Source organism: Thamnophis elegans, chromosome 6 (genome assembly GCF_009769535.1).
Source record: "Thamnophis elegans isolate rThaEle1 chromosome 6, rThaEle1.pri, whole genome shotgun sequence".
NCBI lineage: Eukaryota > Metazoa > Chordata > Lepidosauria > Squamata > Colubridae > Thamnophis > Thamnophis elegans.
In genome coordinates this window covers 3,998,425-4,019,624 of record NC_045546.1, presented here as the reverse complement: position 1 = coordinate 4,019,624, position 21,200 = coordinate 3,998,425, and the positions used below count along the sequence as shown (strand labels likewise).

The window sequence follows — 21,200 nt, the reverse complement described above, 5'->3', positions numbered from 1 at the left end:
CTAGACCAATTAGATCCCACAGATTAGGCCTCCTCCGAATCCCATCCGCCGGCCAGTGTCGACTGGCGACTACCCGGAGGAGAGCCTTCTCTGTGGCTGCTCCGACCCTCTGGAACAAACTCCCCGTGGAGATACGTACCCTCACCACCCTCCAGGCCTTCCGCACAGCCCTTAAAACCTGGCTGTTCCGACAGGCCTGGGGCTAAAGAATCATTGCCCCATTTCGAATGGTATGATTGTTATGCTTTTTAACTATGTATGGTTTTGTGTTTTTGTTAAACTGTCTGTATTCCCCCCTTCCCTTTTTGAGTTGTGAGCCGCCCTGAGTCCCCTTAGGGAAAAGGGCGGCATACAAATGAAATAAACTGCAAACTGCAACTGCATAATGTCTGGGACAATTTATCTATACATAATATCAATAATAATAACAATCTTTACTTGTATAGTAAACCAACTCCAACTCCTAATTTCTACCTCTGCTGTCTAACCATTTGTAAAACAAATCCCATCTTAAATAGTATTCTGTATCCTCTTTATCTTTAAGGTTAGCCTATCCATTTCTGCAGTTTAATATTTTAAGTTGACTACAGTATTAAATTGAGAGAAAGTAGCACAGAATTAAAGGGGACTTAGAACATTTGTGGCAACGTAACGATTCTGAGCAGATGGCGTGCTTAACTCCCACCCCTGGTCTTCTCCTACAATACCAACAATTTTGTTTAGATTTAGGGTACAAATCTTTAAAATAATTGGCAATCCTGTTTTGTTTTGTTTTAAGAATGCCTTATACTGAAGCCATTGAAATTTTGGAGAGAGCTGGGCAAGAATTCACTTACAAACCAGCCGTGAGTATTTTTCGGAAATTTTTGATGGGTGGTGGTGGTGGTAAAACTCACGTATTTAGTAGGCTGACGGAAAAGTATGAGAGCAATAAGAACTTATACCTCAAACGCTCAGGGGGGCAGGTTTCTCCTTTTTTATCAATGGGGGAGCCAGATTCATTTAACAACCGTGCACCTAAATTAATGGCAGTGTTTCACTTAACAACTATGGCAACAGAAAGGTTGTAAAATGGGGCAGAACTCAGTTAACGAATCTCTCGCTTAGCAGCAGAAATTTTGGCCTCAATTGTGGTCATACATCGAGGACTACCGTATTTTTCGGAGTATAAGATGCACCAAGATTCTGAAGAGGCAATTTAAAAAAAAAAAAAGTTTGCGCACTCTGCAGACCTGCCTGTTTTTCACAAAAACTGGCCCGTTTTTTTTTTCTTCTTCAAAAAAAGGGCATGCATAGCCTTTAGGAGGCTTATAGAGTGCTCCTGGGGGATGGGGGGGCAAATTTGAGCAAAAAACGCCCCATTGTTCACTCATTTCTGCCTTCCCTAACCCCCAGGAGCACTCTGGAAGCCTCCTAAAGGCTATGCACCGTCATTTTGCAAAAGGGGTGGGATTTCGAGAGGCAAAAAATGCTGTGTTCAGTGTATAACATGCACCCAGATTTTCAGCCTCTTTTTTGAGGGAAAAGGGTGCGTCTTATACTCCGAAAAATACGGTACTTATATACGTGTGGGACATCTGCTCACCAGCTCACCATCTGCAGATATACACCACATCACAAACAATCAGTCCAGTTCCAACTTTCACTGTTGTGGATTAGAGTCCATTCCAGAGGTGGGTTCCTACCAGTTCGCACCTATTCGGTAGAACCGGTTCGTCAAATCTACCGAACCGGTTAGAGGAGGTTCCACCAGTGGACCCGGAAAGCAGGCCACACCTACAGAAGAGGTTCCAAAATTTTTTGAAACTCACCACTGGTCCTTGGATATGATTATTCTACACTATCATGCTCCTATTTATAAAACCCAGTGCCTCTGTGAAAGGTAAGGATGACTACTGCGTTTGTGGTGCAATCAGAACATTGCGTGTGTTGATGTTGTTTTAACGCAAACCAAAGATGCCTTTTGAAAAACAAGTTTGCATCCTATTCTTCTGCATGCCAGTGCTGTGTGGGAGGTAATTTAAGGTGGTTCTGACAAGTGTCGTCGGCATCTTCATATCCGGTCACATGGGTGGCAAGCCACTCCCATCCAGTCACATGGGTGGCAAGCCACTCCCATCCGGTCACATGGGCGGCAAGCCACTCCCACAAAGGAAGCCACACCCACAGAGTAGGTTCGAACAATTTTTGAAACCCACCACTGGTCCATTCACTGTCACCCTAACATGGAGATCGAGTGGAGCAAGTGGCCAGTTTTATATTTCCAGGTGTTGTCATAAAAGACGACCTGACTTGGGGCAACTCACCTTGCAGCCCTGGTCCAAAGGGCCCAGCAGAGATGATATTACCTGAGAACTTCTCAGGAAACAACAACTGATTGAAAAACTGCTGGCGACCTTCTACCGCTGAACCATAGAGGGTACTTTAACTCGTGGCACGACAAAACCGCGCTTGTCAAAATAGCGGCGACAAAACCGCGTCGCTAAAGCCGCGACGTCATCACCACAGCGACAACAGCGCGGCGACAGAAGGGCGCTTTAAAACAGTGCGGCGGCAGAAAGCCGATTTAAATTAAGGTAAGGGTTCGGGTTAGGGTTAGGGTTTGGGTTAGGGTTAGGGTTAGGGTGCTGAGTGCTTCGGAAGGCGCGGATTTGCCCTCCGCGGTTATGTCGTCGCGCTAGGGTCGCCTTTTTCCTTAGCGCTTTGGACGGCGCGGATTTGCCCTCCGCGCTTATGTCGGCGCGGATAAGGGCTTCGCGGTATTGTGGGTGAACCCTTTAACTTACTGCACCTGTGTCTGGTTTGCCAAATGCACAGCGCTCCAGAGGGACCCAGGCGTCACTGCCCAGAGGATCACGGGTTGCCCCCTCCCCTCTTTGGAAGAGCTTTATAGCTCCCGCTGCCTTAAGGGAGTTCAAAACATTGTCAAAGATCCATCTCACCCCGTGCTCCCCCCCTTTTTTTTTTAACTCTTACCATCTGGCAGCCGGTACAGGACAATAAAAACCAGGACAAATAAGCTGAAAAACAGCTTCTATCCCAGCGTAGTAATGATGTTGAATTCTGCATAGTGCAGTGTTTCTCAACCTTGGCAACTTGAAGACATCCGGACTTCAACTCCCAGAATTCCCCAGCCAGCAATGCTGGCTGGGGAATTCTGGGAGTTGATGTCCGGACGTCTTCAAGTTGTCACGGTTGAGAAACACTGGCATAGTGCAATATTAATGCAACATCAGGGATTTTCAATTAGAGCAGGAAGGATGTGTGTTTTTATTTTTATAGTTATAATGTATACACTGAAGATGGCATTTAATTTCGTTGCACGAGGTGCACTGACAATAAACTACTACTACATACAACTCTTAACAAGGTTTTGCATTCCCATGGTGATGCTCGCCTTCTGAATGGGATCTTTCTGTATTTATTGTGTGCAGCTTACAGGTTGTTTTTTTTTACTATCGGTCTAATTATATAACCGTATCTATTTATTTCTACGTTGCTGGAACAAAATAAAACAACATTCCACATCTTACGCAGAATACGACGGAACAATTTTAAACATCCCCGATAAGCCAAAACTGTAGAAGTAAAACACCGTGAAAGTAGTAACCAGCCTAAAACCGCAAGGTCAAAACTATAACAGTGAACATCAAAGATGTTTCCTAACATCGAGGAAAGGCTTCCCAAAACAACTGCCTCTTCTTCAAAAGTTTCAGAAATGTCAACAGGGAGGAGACCAGCCTAAATCTCCAGGACGCTGTTTGATAGTAAATTGGCCAAAAAGGCAAATGTTTCGCGGTTGCATTAAGAGAGGGATAGTGTCCTGATCCAGTTTTAGCAGGCAAAAGAAACAGACTCCTTGTCCCAAAAAACCCCTCTTTATTTATCTCCTGTGAATTAATGGCATTCACCCACCGAAAAGTCCAGGCAATAGTCCATCGAAAAGTTAACTGCGAGGCCGTGAGCTTCCAGTTGCAAACCTGTAAATTAAGTTCTGGCAAGCAGTCTCTGTGACATAAAACACAATGAGCAAAATCGTCAGAAATGCGAACTGTTGTCTCCTACGATCACCACTCTCCTTCTATTTTGTGTTTTACAATCTTAGCAATTTTACTCTGTGCGGACTTCCACTCCCAGAATTCCTCGGTCAGCTTGCTGGCTAGGGAATTCTGGGAGTTGACGTCCCCACAGCTTTAACATTTCCAAGGTTCATAAACGCTGATTTTGGAGATTAGAATGCAAGTCGGTAACCGGATCATCACGGCAATCTTGAGAAAGTAGGAACCGTAGTCATTCACGATGCTTTCAAGTAGTTTGCAAACATAAAGCGACATGCGATTATCATGGTTTGCTTATCTTACAACCTGGATTTTTTTTTTCCCTCTTTCCTTAGTGGGGGCAGGATCTCCAGAGCGAACACGAGAAATACCTGGTGCAACACTGCGGCGATATTCCCGTTTTCGTGTACGACTATCCCTACGACCTTAAGCCGTTCTACATGCGAGACAACGAAGATGGACCTCGTAGGACTGTGAGAACGTTATTCATTAAAACACTTTTGGGTTGTCAAGATACCCATTTCCTCTTGGGTTGGGTTCTTGTTACCCTCTTTAAACTTTTTTGAAATGAAATAAATTCTCTTCTCGGGTGGAATTGGTTGGTTGTGCAAGCTTTTACATTGTATTTAAGGTAACGGTTCCCCTCGCACATATCTGCTAGTCGTTCCCGACTCTAGGGGGCGGTGCTCGTCTCTGTTTCAAAAGCTGAAAAGCCAGCACTGTTCGAAGACGTTGTGGGGGCGTGACAGTCCTGGGTCCCTGCTGGTTCCAGCGACCCAGGCCGCCAAACCGGTTCGAACCGGTAGGAACTGATGCAAATGTGAGTAGATGAATAGGTACCACTTCGGTGGGAAGGTCACAGCATCTCAGTGTATAGTGTATATATGCTGGCCACAGGACCACGGAAGTGTCTTCGGACAATGCCGGCCCCTTCGGCCAAGAAATGGAGATGAGTGCTGCCCCCTAGAGTCAGACATGACCGGAGAGGACAAACGTTTACCTTTAACCATTCAGGACTACGTGGTGATTGTGTACCTTCACACAGAGAAAGATTCCGGACAAACCTTTGACTTTCTGTTCCCTAAAAGGTAGCAGCGGTTGATCTACTAGTCCCAGAAGTTGGAGAACTTTTCGGTGGAAGTTTGAGAGAAGATCGTGTGGATTTTCTGCAATCTCGCTTACGGAGGTAGTGTGGTTTTCTCTGCCTGGTTTGTTGGGGAAGAGGTTGGGTACCGCTTAATCAAAAATTAATAGGATGAGTGTTGCAGTGACCTAGAGGTGGAGCTCTCGCCTCACAATCAGGACACTGTGAGTTCGATCCCAAGTAGAGGCAGATATTTCTCTCTCGGGGTGCACTGGGAATATCTCTGTTGAAACAATCTCCGTGTTCTGAGGCTTCCTGAGAGCCTGAAGCAAACTCCTTGTCCCTACAAAAAACCCTTTTATTAATTGAATTCTGCTCATTCACATCCAGCAAAGTCTTTCAAGGGAGGATTTACAGTCACAGACCTTATCTGGCTTGGAGAGCTGCCAGGCCAAGATCTGCAAAACTTGGCAAGGAGTCTCGGAGAGTCACGAACCAATTAAGTGAACTGATCGTCTCCTGCAAACTCCACTCCCCTGTCGCTCCTCTTTTATTCCCTCTGGGAGGGGCCATTCATCGTCCGCCCGTGGCCTTACTCCCAAATCGACCCCTGTTCTTTAGCTCTTCCCTTTGTCTGGCAGCTCTGTGCATGCGCACACTGGGAACAGGCTTCAGCTGTTCTTCTGCCTCACTGATCTCCGACTCTGAAGGCAGCTGATAACTGGCATACAGCTCTGGCCCCCTCTCTGCCTCCGACACAGAGCCCTCCTCCGAGCCTTCCCCAGACTCCAGGACTGGCCCAGGTTCTTCCCCAACCTCCTCACTGACTGAATCTGCTGCCAGCTCCATTGGCCGCTGGTGAACTACAACACTCTATTGGCAACAGGAAGGGCATCCGGCCAGTAAACACACAGCTCCATTCAGTTGTCCAAGACACCACCCCACAAGGGATTACGAGGTCGTTAATCATGGTCAAAAATTAATAAGATGAAGACGGGGCAGGGATCTCAAGCAGGACACGGCTTTCGAGGAATCTGTGTGCTAGTGATCCCATCCCCTGTAGGTCATTACATTACAGGTGGTCTTCGACTTACAATAGTTCATTTAGTGACTAGATGGCCTACAAGATCCCCTCCAACTCTGTTAATCTGACCTACAAGCAGTGGTAAAATTCAAAAATGTTTACTACCGTTTCTCGTGGGCATGGCTTGGTGGTGGGGTCCTGTGACTGAGTGGGCGCGGCCAATTCGGTGTCACTCATGGCCATGCCCACTCAGTCATATGTCGCCACCAAGCCACACCCACAGAATCCTATGGGAAAAAATGTGTGTATGAGTCCATTCACAGCGCAGCTGCTGCTCCCTTTATGGTCCTCGCCCCCCCCCCTTTCCTGGGGACTATCTTAAAAGGGCAGGTTGCAGCAGCTTCGCTGTGAACGGAGGGAGAAACGTTCGGATTGTCTCTGCTGCATTTAACGTTGAATTCTGTGGCAGAGACAATCTGAACGTTTTCCCCTCCATTCACAGCTTCCTCCGTTCACAGCAGAGCTGCTGCTCCCTTTATGGTCCTCCCCCGACCCCCTCCTTCCCGGGAACTATCTTAAAAGGACAGGTTTCAGCAGCTCTGCTGTGAATGGAGGAAAAAAAAATTCGGATTGCCTCTGCTGCATTTAACATTGAATTCTGTGGCAGTGACAATCCGAACGTTTCTTCCTCCGTTCACAGCAGAGCTGCTGCTCCTTTTATGGTCCTCCCCCAGCCCCCCTCCCTCCCAGGGACTATCTTAAAGGGACAGGCTGCAGCAGCTCCGCTGTGAACAGAGGGAGAAACGTTTGGATTCAGTGGGCGGGTCGAACGGACGGAAGAGGTGAACAGTGACAGGGTGGGCGTGGGCCGGGCCACCAGGGATTTTTGCCGCCAGTTCAGAGAACTGATGCCAATCGTCCGTTCTGGTTTGGCCGAACCATACCAAACCCTTCCAACTCCAACTCTGTTAATCTGCTCTAGTTGCAGTGGTGGGTTCTGGGCGGTACAGCCCGGTACAGCTGTTACTAGTAGTAGCTGGGAGCAACGGCCACCATACCGGTACGGTGGCCGAGGTGGCACAATGGTTAAATGCAGCACTGCAGGCTACTTCAGCTGACTGCAGTTCTGCAGTTCAGCTGTTCAAATCTCACCGGCTCAGGGTTGACTCAGCCTTCCATCCTTCCGAGGTGGGTGAAATGAGGACCCGGATTGTTGTTGGGGGCAATATGCTGACTCTGTAAACCGCTTAGAGAGGGCTGGAAGCCCTATGAAGCGGTATATAAGTCTAACTGCTATTGCTATTGCTATTGACCCACCCGTCCGCCCATGTTCTTTACCGGTTTTTGAAGCAAACAGGCCAATTGCCCCAAAACGGGCCAATTGTTCGACCTCTGCCGAGCAGTTTGGTGTCGCAGAGCTGTGGCGTATGCGTGTGCAGTGCGCGTGCCGAGACTTGGATGCCCAGCCCCGTGCGCAGCACACCGGTTTGCCACGGGATCCGGAACCCACCACTGTCCAATTGCTCACCGTTTCCCAGTCGATTCCATAATCGTGTCCGTCCACATGTTACAAAATTAAAAGCAGTTGTCATCGTGACTTCTGGATTGCTAATTGCTGGTTCTCTTCTGGGGTGGTTTTTCAGCTTTTCTGTCCAACTGTGGCTCACTCACATCGTGACTTCTGCAAAAGCGCTCCACGCCCAGCATCAAATGGATTCCACTGGATTCCAGAAAGCACTTAGGGATTTCCCCCCCAGCAGTTTTGGCAGGCGGCTCCATCTCGTAATGATCAGATACTGCCCCTTCTGAGAAACCGAAGGGAAGGTGTGGTTACCTCTCACACCCTCCTCCTGTGAGGCTGAACTGTTGCATACTTTCGCCTTTTATTATTATTATTATTATCTCTTAATAGTTTTCCTAGCAGTTTTTGCATTCTCCGCTCCAATTTATCTCTGCAGTTCTCTATAATCTTAAACCTGGTCGCTAAAATAGCAATAGCAATAGCAGTAGACTTATATACCGCTTCATAGGGCTTTCAGCCCTCTCTAAGCAATTTACAGAGAGTCAGCATATTGCCCCCAACAATCTGGGTCCTCATTTTACCCACCTTGGAAGGATGGAAGGCTGAGTCAACCCTGAGCCAGTGAGATTTGAACCGCTGAACTGCTGATCTAGCAGTAGCCTGACAGCAGATAAGCAACCAATTTGTGCTTAGGCCAAGTCCTGCTGTTTTTTTTTTTTAATCGTGTTTTTTATTGAGCTTTTTGAGAACACAAAATATAACAAAAATAAAGATGAAGAAAGAAGGGAAGGGAAGAGAAGAATAGAATAGAATAGAATTCTTTATTGGCCAAGTGTGATTGGACACACAAGGAATTTGTCTTTGCTGCATTTGCTCTCGGCGTACATAAAAGAAAAGATACATTCGCCACGAATTATAAGGTACAAGACTTAATGATAGTCATAGGGTACAAATAAGCAATCAGGAAATAATCAATATCAATATAAATCGTAAGGATACAAGCAGCAAAGTTACATGTAAGCCAGATGGAGAATTCTAGTCCTGCCTTAGGCATGTAAGCCAGTTGGGGGACTTTGGACCAATCACCAGGAGACGGAGAATTCTAGTCCCGCCTTAGGCATGCAAGCCAGTTGGGTGACTTTGGGCCAATCACCAGGAGACGGAGAATTCTAGTCCCGCCTTAGGCATGCAAGCCAGTTGGGTGACTTTGGGCCAATCACCAGGAGACGGAGAATTCTAGTCCCATCTTAGGCATGCAAACCAGTTGGGTGACTTTGGGCCAATCACTAGGAGACGGAGAATTCTAGTCCCGCCTTAGGCATGAAAGCCAGCTGAGTGACTTTGGGCCAATCACCAGGAGACGGAGAATTCTAGTCCCAATTTAGGCTGCTAAGCCAATATCATACACTACCGGACTCAGCTGTGGGTTGACTTCGTTAATAGCATGAGAGCTTTCTTTCATGCTATATCTTTACTATATTCTTTCCTGCCTTTCTTTACAAATTTGTCATAAAAACGGTTGGGAGAGGGAATAATCACCATTCACAGGCATGAAAAAATGATCAATGGCTACTTCAGCTGACTGCAGTTCTGCAGTTCGGCTGTTCAAATCTCACCGGCTCAGGGTTGACTCAGCCTTCCATCCTTCCGAGGTGGGTAAAATGAGGACCCGGATTGTTGTTGGGGGCAATATGCTAACTCTGTAAACCGCTTAGAGAGGGCTGAAAGCCCTATGAAGCGGTATATAAGTCTAACTGCTATTGCTATTGCTATCACCTTTTTCCGTAACTTCGTCCTCTGAAACTCGCTCGATGTCTGAACAGAAAAAGATGCTTTTCAGTTTTTTTTCAATGTCGTTGCCTTTAAAGTAAAACAAAATCTTGCCAACACAGGGCTTATATTTTATCCTGGCTAGAGATGACTCTAGCTGCCTTCAGTTGAACGTTTTATTGTTGTTAGTTGCAAAGTCGACCCATCGGGACCCCATGGACAATGTTCCTCCAGGCCTTCCTGTCCTCTACCATCCTCTGGAGTCCATTGAAGCTCACGCCGACTGATTTAGTGACTCCATCCAGCCACCTCCTTCTCTGTCGTCCCCTTCTTCTTCTTCTGCCCTCCATCGTTCCCAGCATGAGGTTCTTCTCCAGGGAGTCCTTCTTCCTTCTCCTTAGGTGGCCAAAGTCTTTGAGTTTCCTCTTCAGGATCTGGCCTTCTCAAGAGCAGTCAGGGTTGATCTCCTCTAAAACTGACCGGTTGGATGGCCTTGCAGTCCAAGGGACTCAATGCAGGAGTCTTCTCCAGCACCAGAGTTCAAAGGCCTCCATTCTTTGGCGCTCAGCCTTCCTTATGCTCCAAACTTCACAGCCATCCATTGCAACTGGGAAAACCACAGCCTTGACTATAGGCCCTTTTGATTGGCAGGGTGATGTCTCTGCTTTTTAGGATGCTGTCTAGATTTCCCATCGCTTTCCTCCCTAGGAGCAAATGTCTTTTAATTTCTTGGCTGCAGCCCCCATCTGTGGTGATCTTGGAGCCCAGAAAAATAAAATCTGTCACTATCTCAGTAGTGAACATTTTTAAGATGCTACAAAATGTCCAACATTGGTATTGATTTAATTATAATATTATTTATGTTGCCACCTCTTTGTCAGCTTTAGGCAACGTGCAAATCTGTTATTTTTGCAAACTTCCCAGAATTCATTCCTCTCACTGAGAAAATATTATTTCGTTTTTTTTCCCACAGGTTGATGCTTGAAGACACCTATCAATGGTAAGATATATTTCCTAAATATTATTCATCTGTTTCATTAGCTTTGGAAATCTTCTTAAGGAAAAGCAAAAGAATTCTCTCAATTCTACCAGAAGCCAACATTTAGGTTAGCGATGGCTCTTTATAATAAATATGATAAAATGCAGATGGGACACAGGAGTCCTGTTTTAAAAAGAAATTAATGAAGGGACACACACTATCCTTGACTTACAACCATAATTAGATCCTAATTAGTCATTCCAGCCATTAAGTGCATCACCACGTGACTGGTTTTGCAACTTTCTTTGCAACAGTGGTTAAGTCAGTGTTTCTCAACCTTGGCAAACTTGAAGATGTCCAGACTTCAACTCCCAGAATTCCCCAGCCAGCATTTGCTGGCTGGGGAATTCTGGGAGTTGAAGTCCAGACATCTTCAAGTTGCCAAGGTTGAGAAACACTGGGTTAATTGAACGTTAACTTACATTAATGTAATTAACATTACATGTTACAAAGCGAACGGCATGGTTGTTAAGCGAATCCATTGTCTACAATGGCCATTCTTGCTAGAAAATAGAAGCAAATCCTGATTTACGGGCAAAAACATAGATTGTGGTCATTTTATCACAAGATTACAGTAAATGCAGGCCGATTGTCAAAAATGTGAGGACGTAACCATGGGGGTCAACGGAATGACTGGTTGGAATTTTGAATTTGGGTGGTAAATAGCCCTTAGCAGACGGGTGTCAAACTTGATTTCATTGAGGACTGAATCAGGGTTGTGTTTGACCCTGGAAGGGGGGGAGGCAGGGTGGACGTGACCAGGGGGTGTGGCCAGCTCTACATCAGTTGTGTTGGGGGGCATCTGTGGTGACCAAGTGCTAAGGCAGGACTTCCCTTAGGCCCTCCCTCACTCATAATATCCATCCTTCCTTCCTTCCCTCCTTCCTTCCTTCCTTCCTTCCTTCCTTTTTCTCCTTTTCCCTTCCCTCTTCATTCTCCTTCCTTCTTCCTTCCTTGCTCCCATCCCATCTTCCCTTTCTTTTTCTTTCTTTTTCCTCTTTCCGTTTCTTCTTCCCTGTCGCTTCTTGCATGCTGAAATCCAAAAGGGGAAACACTTCTCCATCATATTTCCATTTTTACATTTCAGCCATCTCATTTTTAATTCCGTATTCTCCCGCTTCGTTTGAATTTTTTCTTAAGATGTGGACCATATGTTGTTTGTTTGTTTGTTGATTGGATTTAGATGCCTCCCTTCTCCCAAAGGACTCAGGGCGGCGTACAACATTAAAAGAAAAACACATATTACAAAAGTTAAAAAGGAAATTAGATATCCTTATTTGCCTCTCCAAATCAATCAAATGTAAACCTATCATTTCCACCCGTTATCCTATTTTACTATTAATAACACATATCCTCATGTTTAATTTCATATAGTAAACATTTCATTGAATTAGTTGTCCACAAGTAATAATTTTAATCTATATCCCTCACGGTGTATTAAATATATACCGTGGTTTTGTTCTTAATTTGTTTTGCTAGCCCTCTGCAAGTAAAAACGGAGGTCGGGGTGGGGGCTGTGTGTGCCTCCCCCCAGGCCCCATTTTCGGCCGCGACCACCTCCAGCCCTTGGCCACCAAAAATGGAGGTGGAAGGGTTGGGTGTGGCCTCCTGTGTCCCATTTTCGGCTGTGACGGCCTCCTGCAGCGCTCAGCCAGCAAAAATGGAGCTCAGAGGAGCTATGCGCGGCGCTCCCAAGCTCCATTTTCACTGGCAGAGGCACCGTGGGCCAGAGCTAAGCACGCCGTGGCCCTGATCTGCTCCGCGGGCTTTGAGTTTAACACCCATGCCTTAGCACATTACAAGTATGAGCCGAGGTGGCGCAGTGGTTAGAGTGCAGTACTGCAGGCCACTTCAGCTGACTGCTATCTGCAGTTCGGCGGTTCAAATCTCACCGGCTCAGGGTTGACTCAGCCTTCCATCCTTCCGAGGTGGGTGAAATGAGGACCCGGATTGTTGTTGGGGGCAATATGCTGACTCTGTAAACCGGTTAGAGAGGGCTGAAAGCCCTATGAAGCGGTATATAAGTCTAACTGCTATTGCTAAGTAGTCCACGACTTACCAGTTACAGTGGCACTGAAAAAAAGTGACGTATGAACATTTGTCTCACTTAACAACCATTGCAGCCTCCCCATGGTCATGTGATCGAAATTCAGATGTTTGGCAACTGGTTCGCATTTATGACGGTCGCCGTGTCCCGGCGTCATGTGCGCTCCCCCCCCCGCCCCTTTTGCAACCTTCCAACCAGCAAAATCAGTGGGGGAGCCCGGCTCACTTCACGACCGTGTCATTAACTGAACAACCGCCGTGATTCACTGAACAGCGATGGCAAAAAAAGGCCGTAAAAATGGGGTGGGCTGTCTCGCTTAGCAACAGAAGCGTTGGCGTCAATTGTGGTCGTAGGTCGAGGACTGTCCGTACTTGTTAAGCTTTGAGCGCGGAAAGATTCAAGCCGCCTTGAGACGTGAACTTGAAAAGACCGTCTGAGTTTTCCACTGGAGGCATAAAAGATACAAGACAGGAGGAGATGAGGAAGCCTTCCAAACACCAAATAAAGATATTTTTACATTCGTCACAGTTCCCCTTTCTTTTCCTCTATCCTTCATTTCTCTCTCCCTCCCCCAGCTCTGCTCCATGACATCATTTCCTTCTTTCTTTCCAAATTTACAAATATCTGCAAAGGCAAAACAAGAAAAACCAACCCACACTCAACTCCTCGGAGATAACTCCTCTCTGCCTGCGATTCTTCAATTTTTCGAGAAGCAGAGAATATTTCAACGGAGCAAAACTCCAGATAAACAATTGTAGGCTTAGAGAGAGAGAGAGAGAGATACCCGCAGACACCATTGTACAATGGGCTGTAATTTTCAATAATCTATCTTATTTATTTTTCCCCTGTTTGTAACGAAGAGACCCAATTTGGAGTAGGGGCTAGGGGGCTAGATTAGAAATCAGGCGACGGTAAGTTCCAGTCACCCTTCAAAGTTGAAGCCTAGTTGGGCGTCTTTGGGCCACTCGCCAGGAGACAGTGAGTTCTAGTTGCACCTTAGCCATGGAAGTTGACTGGGTGACTTTGGGCCAATCACCAGGAGACGGGGAGTTCTAGTCCCGCCTCAGGCATGAAAGCTGAATGGGTGACTTTAAGACAATCACCAGGAGACAGTGAGTTCTAGTCCCGCCTCAGGCATGAAAGCCGGCTGGGTGACTTTGGCCCAGTCACTAGGTGATGGTGAGTTCTAGTCCCATCTTAGGCAGGAAAGCGGCCTCAGGGACTTTGGGCCAATCACCAGGAGACAGTGAGTTCTAGTCCTGCCTCAGACATGAAAGCTGAATGGATGACTTTAAGCCAATCACCAGGAGACAGGGAGTTCTAGTCCTGCTCAGGCATGAAAGCTGGATGGGTGACTAGGCCAATCACCAGGAGACAGTGAGTTCTAGTCCTGCCTCAGGCATGAAATCTGGCTGTGTGACTTTGAGCCAGTCACTAGGAGATGGTGAGTTCTAGTCCCGCCTCAGGCATGAAAGCTGGATGGGTGACTTTGGACCAATCACCAGGAGACAGTGAGTTCTAGTCCTGCCTCAGGCATGAAATCTGGCTGTGTGACTTTGAGCCAGTCACTAGGAGATGGTGAATTCTAGTCCCGCCTCAGGCATGAAAGCTGGATGGGTGACTTTGGACCAATCACCAGGAGACAGTGAGTTCTAGTCCTGCCTTGGGCATGAAATCTGGCTGTCTGACTTTGGCCTAGTCACTAGGAGATGGTGAGTTCTAGTCCCATCTCAGGCATGAAAGCTGGATGGGTGACTTTGGACCAATCACCAGGAGACGGTGAGTTCTAGTCCTGCCTCAGGCATGAAATCTGGCTGTCTGACTTTGGCCTAGTCACTAGGAGATGGTGAGTTCTAGTCCCATCTCAGGCATGAAAGCCGGCTGGGTGACTTTGAGCCAATCACCAGGAGACAGTGAGATCTAGTCCCATCTCAGTCTCAGACTTTTGATCAACTTGTCTCTTTCAACCCAATCCGCTTATCTTGAAGTTGCCAAGTTTGTCTACTAAAACACTTTATTAGAGGAATATATTCCTTAAGTGACTATTGCTAAACATAAAATATAAGATATTGCAGATTATTATTATTTTTCTGAGTCGCCATTTTTCAGCTTGTCTCCCTTCAGTTTTTCTTAGGGTGTTTTTCTTTTTAATGTAAAATTTTGTTTAACTCTTTATGTTTTTTTTTTTTTTTAAAGAAAGTTTTAAAGAACGTCGGGTGCTGCTGTATCTCTACAGTAAACAGGAAGCTCAGATTGCAGATAATAAGCGATTAAGCTGATTGGAAAATAAGCCCAGGGTTAAATGATCCCATTTCCTTCATATGCAGGTACATAGAGCTGCGCCAGTTCGGATCTACCCCGCACGGGGGCTTCGGCATGGGGTTCGAGCGATACCTGCAGTGCATCCTGGGAGTTCAGAATATTAAGGACGTCATCCCGTTCCCACGATTTTCCCACTCGTGCGTTTTGTAGCTCTCCGACCCAACTTCTGTTTTGGCTTCTCTTGTAAATTCGCGGCGTGCCTAAATGACACTGTGCAACGTTTAGAGAGAGAGAGAAAACAACAGATTTTCCCTTTTTCACCAAAGAGAAGTGAAAAACACTCAGGTTTGATGTCTGCCCCCGGCTGCAGAAGTATTTATTTGTGTCTATGTCTGAGGGGCCAGATTGTTGGGGCAAGAGGCTGACTCTGTAAACTGCTTAGAGAGGGCTGTAAAAGCACTGGGAAGCGGTATATAATTCTAAGTACTATTGGGAAGGAAGGAAGGGAGAGAAAGAAAGAGAGAAAGAAAGAAAGAAAGAAAGAAAGAAGTGGTGTTGCAGGGGTTATAATGCAGTATTGCAGGCTAACTCTGCCCACAGCTAGGAAGTTCGATCCTGACCGGCTCAATCTTGACTCAGCCTTCCACCCCTCTGAGTTGGGTAAAATGAGGACCCAGATTGTTGGGGGCAAGAGGCTGACTCTGTAAACTGCTTAGAGAGGGCCGTAAAAGCACTGTAAAGCGGTATATAAGTCTAAGTACTATTGGGAAGGAAGGGAAAGAAAGAGAAAGAAAGAAAGAAAGAAAGAAAGAAAGAAAGAAAGAAAGAAAGAAAGAAAGAAAGAAAGAAAGAAAGTGTTGCAGGGGTTATAATGCAGTATTGCAGGCTAACTCTGCCCACAGCTAGGAAGTTCGATCCTGACCGGCTCAATCTTGACTCAGCCTTCCACCCCTCTGAGTTGGGTAAAATGAGGACCCAGATTGTTGAGGGCAACCGCTTAGGGGCTATAAAAGCACTATGAAGCGGTATATAAGTCTAAGTGCTATTGGGTGGGAAGGAAGGAAGGAGCCTTGGTGACGCAGTGGTTAGAATGCCGTATTTGCAAACTCTACCCACAGCCAGGTGTTCGGTGCTGACCAGCTCAAGGTTGACTCAGCCTTCTGTCCTTCCCAGGTCAGTAAAATTAGGACCCAGATTGTTGGGGGCAAGAGGCTGACTCTGTAAAGCACTTAGGGCAAAAGGAAGGAAGGAGCTGTGGTGGCGCAGTGGTTAGAATGCAGTATTGCAGGCTGACTCTGCCTACTGCCAGGAGTTCGATCCTGACTGGCTCACGGTTGACTCAGCCTTCCGTCCTTCCGAGTTGGGTAAAATGAGGACCCAGATTGTTGGGGGAGCAAGAGGCCTATAAACCGCTTAGAGAGGGCTATAAAAGCACTATGAAGCCGTGTATAAGTCCTAAATATTATTGCTATATTCTATTTTTAAAAAAAACAAAATCAGTTTTTAAAAATGGCAGGGCCTTATGTGAAGTCTGGTTACAAAGATCATCCTAGAGTTACAACTATTCCTTTAGTGGCTGTTCGAAGCTACAATGGCACTGGGGAAAAAAGCAACAACTTATGACCGTTCCTCACACTTATGACCATAACAGCATCCCCACGGTCATGTGATCAGAATTCAGGAGCTTGGCAACCAGCCTGTATTTTTGGCCGTTGGAAGTATCCTGGGGGTCATGCTGGATAATAACCATGTCATTCACTTAACAACGGCAATGATTCCTCGAACAGCTGTGGCGAAAAATCGTAAAACCGCACATATTTAGCAACCGCTCCGCTTAGCGACAGAAATTCTAGTCCTCATTGTGGTTGTACATTGAGGACTACCTCCATTGAATGTATTCAAAACTTTTTCCAAGGTTTTCATCTACCAGCTAAGTAAGATCCTTTTTAAACACAGCGCAGAGCTCAAAACCTGGAAAAGCAAGGAGTTTTTATAATTAAATTCCACCTGGATAAAGGGAAGGATTAAAAGCGGCTCCAAAATTGTTAAGCGCTTTCAGACTTGTAAAATTCAAACGCATCTGAGCTTTTGACTCGGTCTTATCAAGATTAAGCAGATAAAAATCTCCTTCAAGATGCGTTTGGTTCTTTTGCGACTTCAGGAGAAAAAACAAAAAACACGACGTTGCTTTCTTAGCCACAAAGCTTGATTTCCCATCACCTTGTTCCAATATGATGCTTGCTTTTTGTTTTTCAACTTTCCACTCTTAACTTTGGGATTCCCCTAATTAACATTTCAAATGCTAGCCTGATTTGGTAAATTTGAAAAGAAGGAGAAAAACAACAGGCTGGAAACTGATGTGCCGTGAGTTCTTAATGCCGCTTGAGGCATGAAAGCCAATGGGTTGACTTTGGGCCCATCGCCAAGAGTTTTAGGAGTTCCAGTCCTGCCTTAGGCATGAAAGCCAGCTGGGTGACTTTGGGCCCATCACCAGACGACTGGGAGTTCTAGTCCCATCTTCTCCTGCGAGAAGACTCGCAGGCGTCTCCTCCAGCACCAGAGTTCAAAGGCCTCCATTCTTTGGCACTCAGCCTTCCTTATGGTCCAACCTTCACAGCCATCCATTGCAACTGGGAAAACCGTAGCCTTGACTAGATGCACTTTTGATTGGCAGGGTGATGTCTCTGCGTTTTAGTCTGCTGTCTGGATTTGCCATGGCTTTCCTCCCCAGGAGCAAGCGTCTTTTGATTTTGTGGCTGCAGTCCCCATCTGCAGTGATCTTGGAGCCCAGGAAAATAAAATCGGTCACTACCTGCATTTTTCCCCCATCTATTGGAGAGGAATTGAGAGGGTCAGATGCCACGATCTTAGTTTTCTTAAGGTTGAGTTTCAAGCCAATTTTTGCACTTCTTCTTTATCCGCATCAAGAGGCATGAAAAGGTTTAAAGGTAGCTAAAATGTGGCCACTCAAACAAAGGAGGCAGCTATCAAGAGCTTTGCCACTGCGTCGTAACTCCCCTTTTTCCAGCTGCTGGCTAAGCAAACGGGTCATAAGTCAAAGACTACCTGTGTGTCAATGGTAAGAGAAGGAGGGAAGTCAATAAAGAGGGATAATGGAAACTAATCAACGGAGAGAAGCAACTTAGAATTAGTGAGAAATTTCCTGAGAGTGAGAACAATTAATCAGTGGGACAACTTGCCTCCAAATGTTGTGAATGCTCCAATACTGGGAGTTTTTAAGAAGATGTTGGATAGCCATTTGTCTGAAGTGGTGTAGGGTTTCCTGCCTAAGCAGGCAGGGGGTTGGACTAGAAGACCTCCAAGGTCCCTTCCAACTCTTGTTCTATTCTAATTCTATTTATATTCTATTCTATCCTTTCCTATCCTAACCCTTATTCTATTTTATCCTATCCCCTATTCTATTCTATCCTAACCTACCCCCTATTCTATCCTATCCTATCCCTTATTCTTTTATCCTATCCACCCCTATTCTATTCTATCCTATCCCTTATCCTATTTTATCCTATCCCTTATTCTATTTTATCCTATCCACTATTCTATCCTATCCCTTATTCTATTTTATCCTATCCACTATTCTATCCTATCCCTTATTCTATCCTCCTATCCTTTATTCTATTTTATCCTATCCTCTATTCTATCCTCCTATCCCTTATTCTATTTTATCCTATCCACTATTATATCCTATCCTATCCCTTATTCTATCCTCCTATCCTTTATTCTATTTTATTCTATCCCCTATTCTATCCTAACCCTTATTCTATTTTATCCTATCCACTATTCTATCCTATCCCTTATTCTATCCTCCTATCCGTTATTCTATTCTATCCTATCCCCTATTCTATCCTATCCTATCCTATCCCTTATTCTATTTTATCCTATCCACTATCCTATCCTATCCCTTATTCTATTTTATCCTATCCACTATTCTATCCTATCCCTTATTCTATCCTCCTATCCTTTATTCTATTTTATTCTATCCCCTATTCTATCCTAACCCTTATTCTATTTTATCCTATCCACTATTCTATCCTATCCCTTATTCTATCCTCCTATCCGTTATTCTATTCTATCCTATCCCCTATTCTATCCTATCCTATCCTATCCCTTATTCTATTTTATCCTATCCACTATCCTATCCTATCCCTTATTCTATTTTATCCTATCCACTATTCTATCCTATCCCTTATTCTATCCTCCTATCCTTTATTCTATTTTATTCTATCCCCTATTCTATCCTAACCCTTATTCTATTTTATCCTATCCACTATTCTATCCTATCCCTTATTCTATCCTCCTATCCGTTATTCTATTCTATCCTATCCCCTATTCTATCCTATCCTATCCCTTATTCTATTTTATCCTATCCACTATCCTATCCTATCCCTTATTCTATTTTATCCTATCCACTATTCTATCCTATCCCTTATTCTATCCTCCTATCCTTTATTCTATTTTATTCTATCCCCTATTCTATCCTAACCCTTATTCTATTTTATCCTATCCACTATTCTATCCTATCCCTTATTCTATCCTCCTATCCGTTATTCTATTCTATCCTATCCCCTATTCTATCCTATCCTATCCTATCCCTTATTCTATTTTATCCTATCCACTATCCTATCCTATCCCTTATTCTATTTTATCCTATCCACTATTCTATCCTATCCCTTATTCTATTTTATCCTATCCCCTATCCTATCCTATCCAGCATATAGTAAATAGGTTGATGTGGTCTAGAAGAGAGAGTTGGCATTTTTCTTTTTTTTTAGAAAACCTGGAGGAAGCCCAAATCTTAAATGCTTTCTTCCTCCCAATAATATAGAGCTTCTTTATAAGGGCTTTAAGATTAATGGGATGCTTCTGTGAATCGTTGTTTGCAAAGGCAATAAAGTGAAATAGACGTGGTGTAAATCAGAAGCAGGCAGTTACCGCTGAATTACAGCTCCCTAGCATACTGTACCTCCTCATTGGGTGTAGGGAATGAGGCTTCTGGAAATTTTTAGCTCTGGGATGCAATAGATCAGTATGTAACAGAATAACGGAGTTGGAAGGGGTCAGGGATCTTGAAGGTCTTCTAGTCCAACCCTACTTATGGTTGTCCAATCTCTTCTTAAAAACCTCCCATGATGGAGCACCCACAACCTCTGAAGGGCACCGTTCCACTAATTGTTCCCCCTATCAATCATAACAGAGTTTCAAGGGACCTTGGAGGTCATCTAGCCCAACCCCCTGCTCCAGCAGGAGACCTTATACCCGGGATGGTGAACCTATGGCACACATGTCACAGGTGGCACACACAGCCCTCTCTTCGGGCACACAAGCCGTTGCCCCAGCTCAGCTCTGCTGCCTCCTGCCAGCTGGCTGGTTTTCGGGTCTCTGCTGCACATGTGCAGGGCGCAGGCAAGAAATTCCTCCTTAGTTCTGGGCAAGGCTAGTCTAGGGAAGAGAAGGACCAGGGGAGACATGAGAGCAGCCTTCCAATATTTGAGGGGCTGCCACAGAGAGGAGGGGGTCAAGCTATCTTCCAAGCCACCTGAAGGCCAGACAAAGAACAATGGATGGAAACTGATCCAGGAGAGATTCAACCTGGAAATAAGGAGGAACATTCTGACAGGGAGAGCAATCAACCCATGGAACAGCTTTCCATGGAGTTTGAGGGAGACAATTAGTTTGCTTCATTGGTTCGTGACCAGTGGTGGGTTTCAAAAATTTTTAGAACCTCTTCTGTAGGTGTGGCTTGCTTTGTGGGAGTGGCTTGCCGGACATGGGAGTGGCTTGCCTGCCATGTGACCAGAGGGAAGTGGTTTGGCAGTCATGTGACTGGGTGGGCATGGCCAACTTGTAAAATGTGAAACTCACTTAACAACGCTGTTGCTTAGCAACCAAAATGTTGGCTCAGAAACTCTGGCATTTGAAGCACGCAAGTCTTAAAGCTGTTAAGTTACAAGACCTTTGCACCCCTAACCCTTTAGAAAAAAAAACCAGGGGTGTTCAAACTTGACAGCTTTAAGACTTGTGGACTTCAAATCCCAGAATTCCTCCTCTCGCTCTTCATCTTGATGATGTGCGGACGGACGGGGGGAGGGAGCTGGAACCGGTTCTAAACGGCACGGTAGATCTGTGGAACCTCTTCTGTAGAAGAGGTTAGAACTGGCAGGAACCCACCCCTGTTCGTGCCTCTCTGAGACTCCTTGCCAAGTTTTGCAGAGATCGGCCTGGCAGCTCTCCAAGCCAGATAAGGTCTGTGACTGTAAATCCTCCCTTGAAATACTTTGCTGGATGTGAAGGAGCAGAATTCACAGCCAATTAATAAAAGAGGTTTTTTTTGTCGGGACCAGAAGTTTGCTTCAGGCTCTTGGGAAGAACAACTTGT

General features: G+C 45.5%; 1 protein-coding gene across 2 annotated transcripts in view; it reads left to right on the top strand.

Moving 5' to 3' along the window:
• Positions 1-15,270, top strand: part of NARS2 (asparaginyl-tRNA synthetase 2, mitochondrial) — a 47,976-nt gene extending 32,706 nt beyond the window's left edge. For both annotated transcript variants that reach the window (XM_032220201.1, XM_032220202.1), the window contains exons 11-15: positions 779-845; positions 4,394-4,531; positions 5,147-5,244; positions 10,432-10,458; positions 14,872-15,270. In XM_032220201.1, coding sequence (XP_032076092.1) covers positions 779-845; positions 4,394-4,531; positions 5,147-5,244; positions 10,432-10,458; positions 14,872-15,016 — 475 coding nt within the window. In that variant the 3' untranslated portion in view covers positions 15,017-15,270. The remainder of the gene's footprint in view (positions 1-778; positions 846-4,393; positions 4,532-5,146; positions 5,245-10,431; positions 10,459-14,871) is intronic.
• The last annotated feature ends 5,930 nt before the right edge of the window (positions 15,271-21,200 follow it).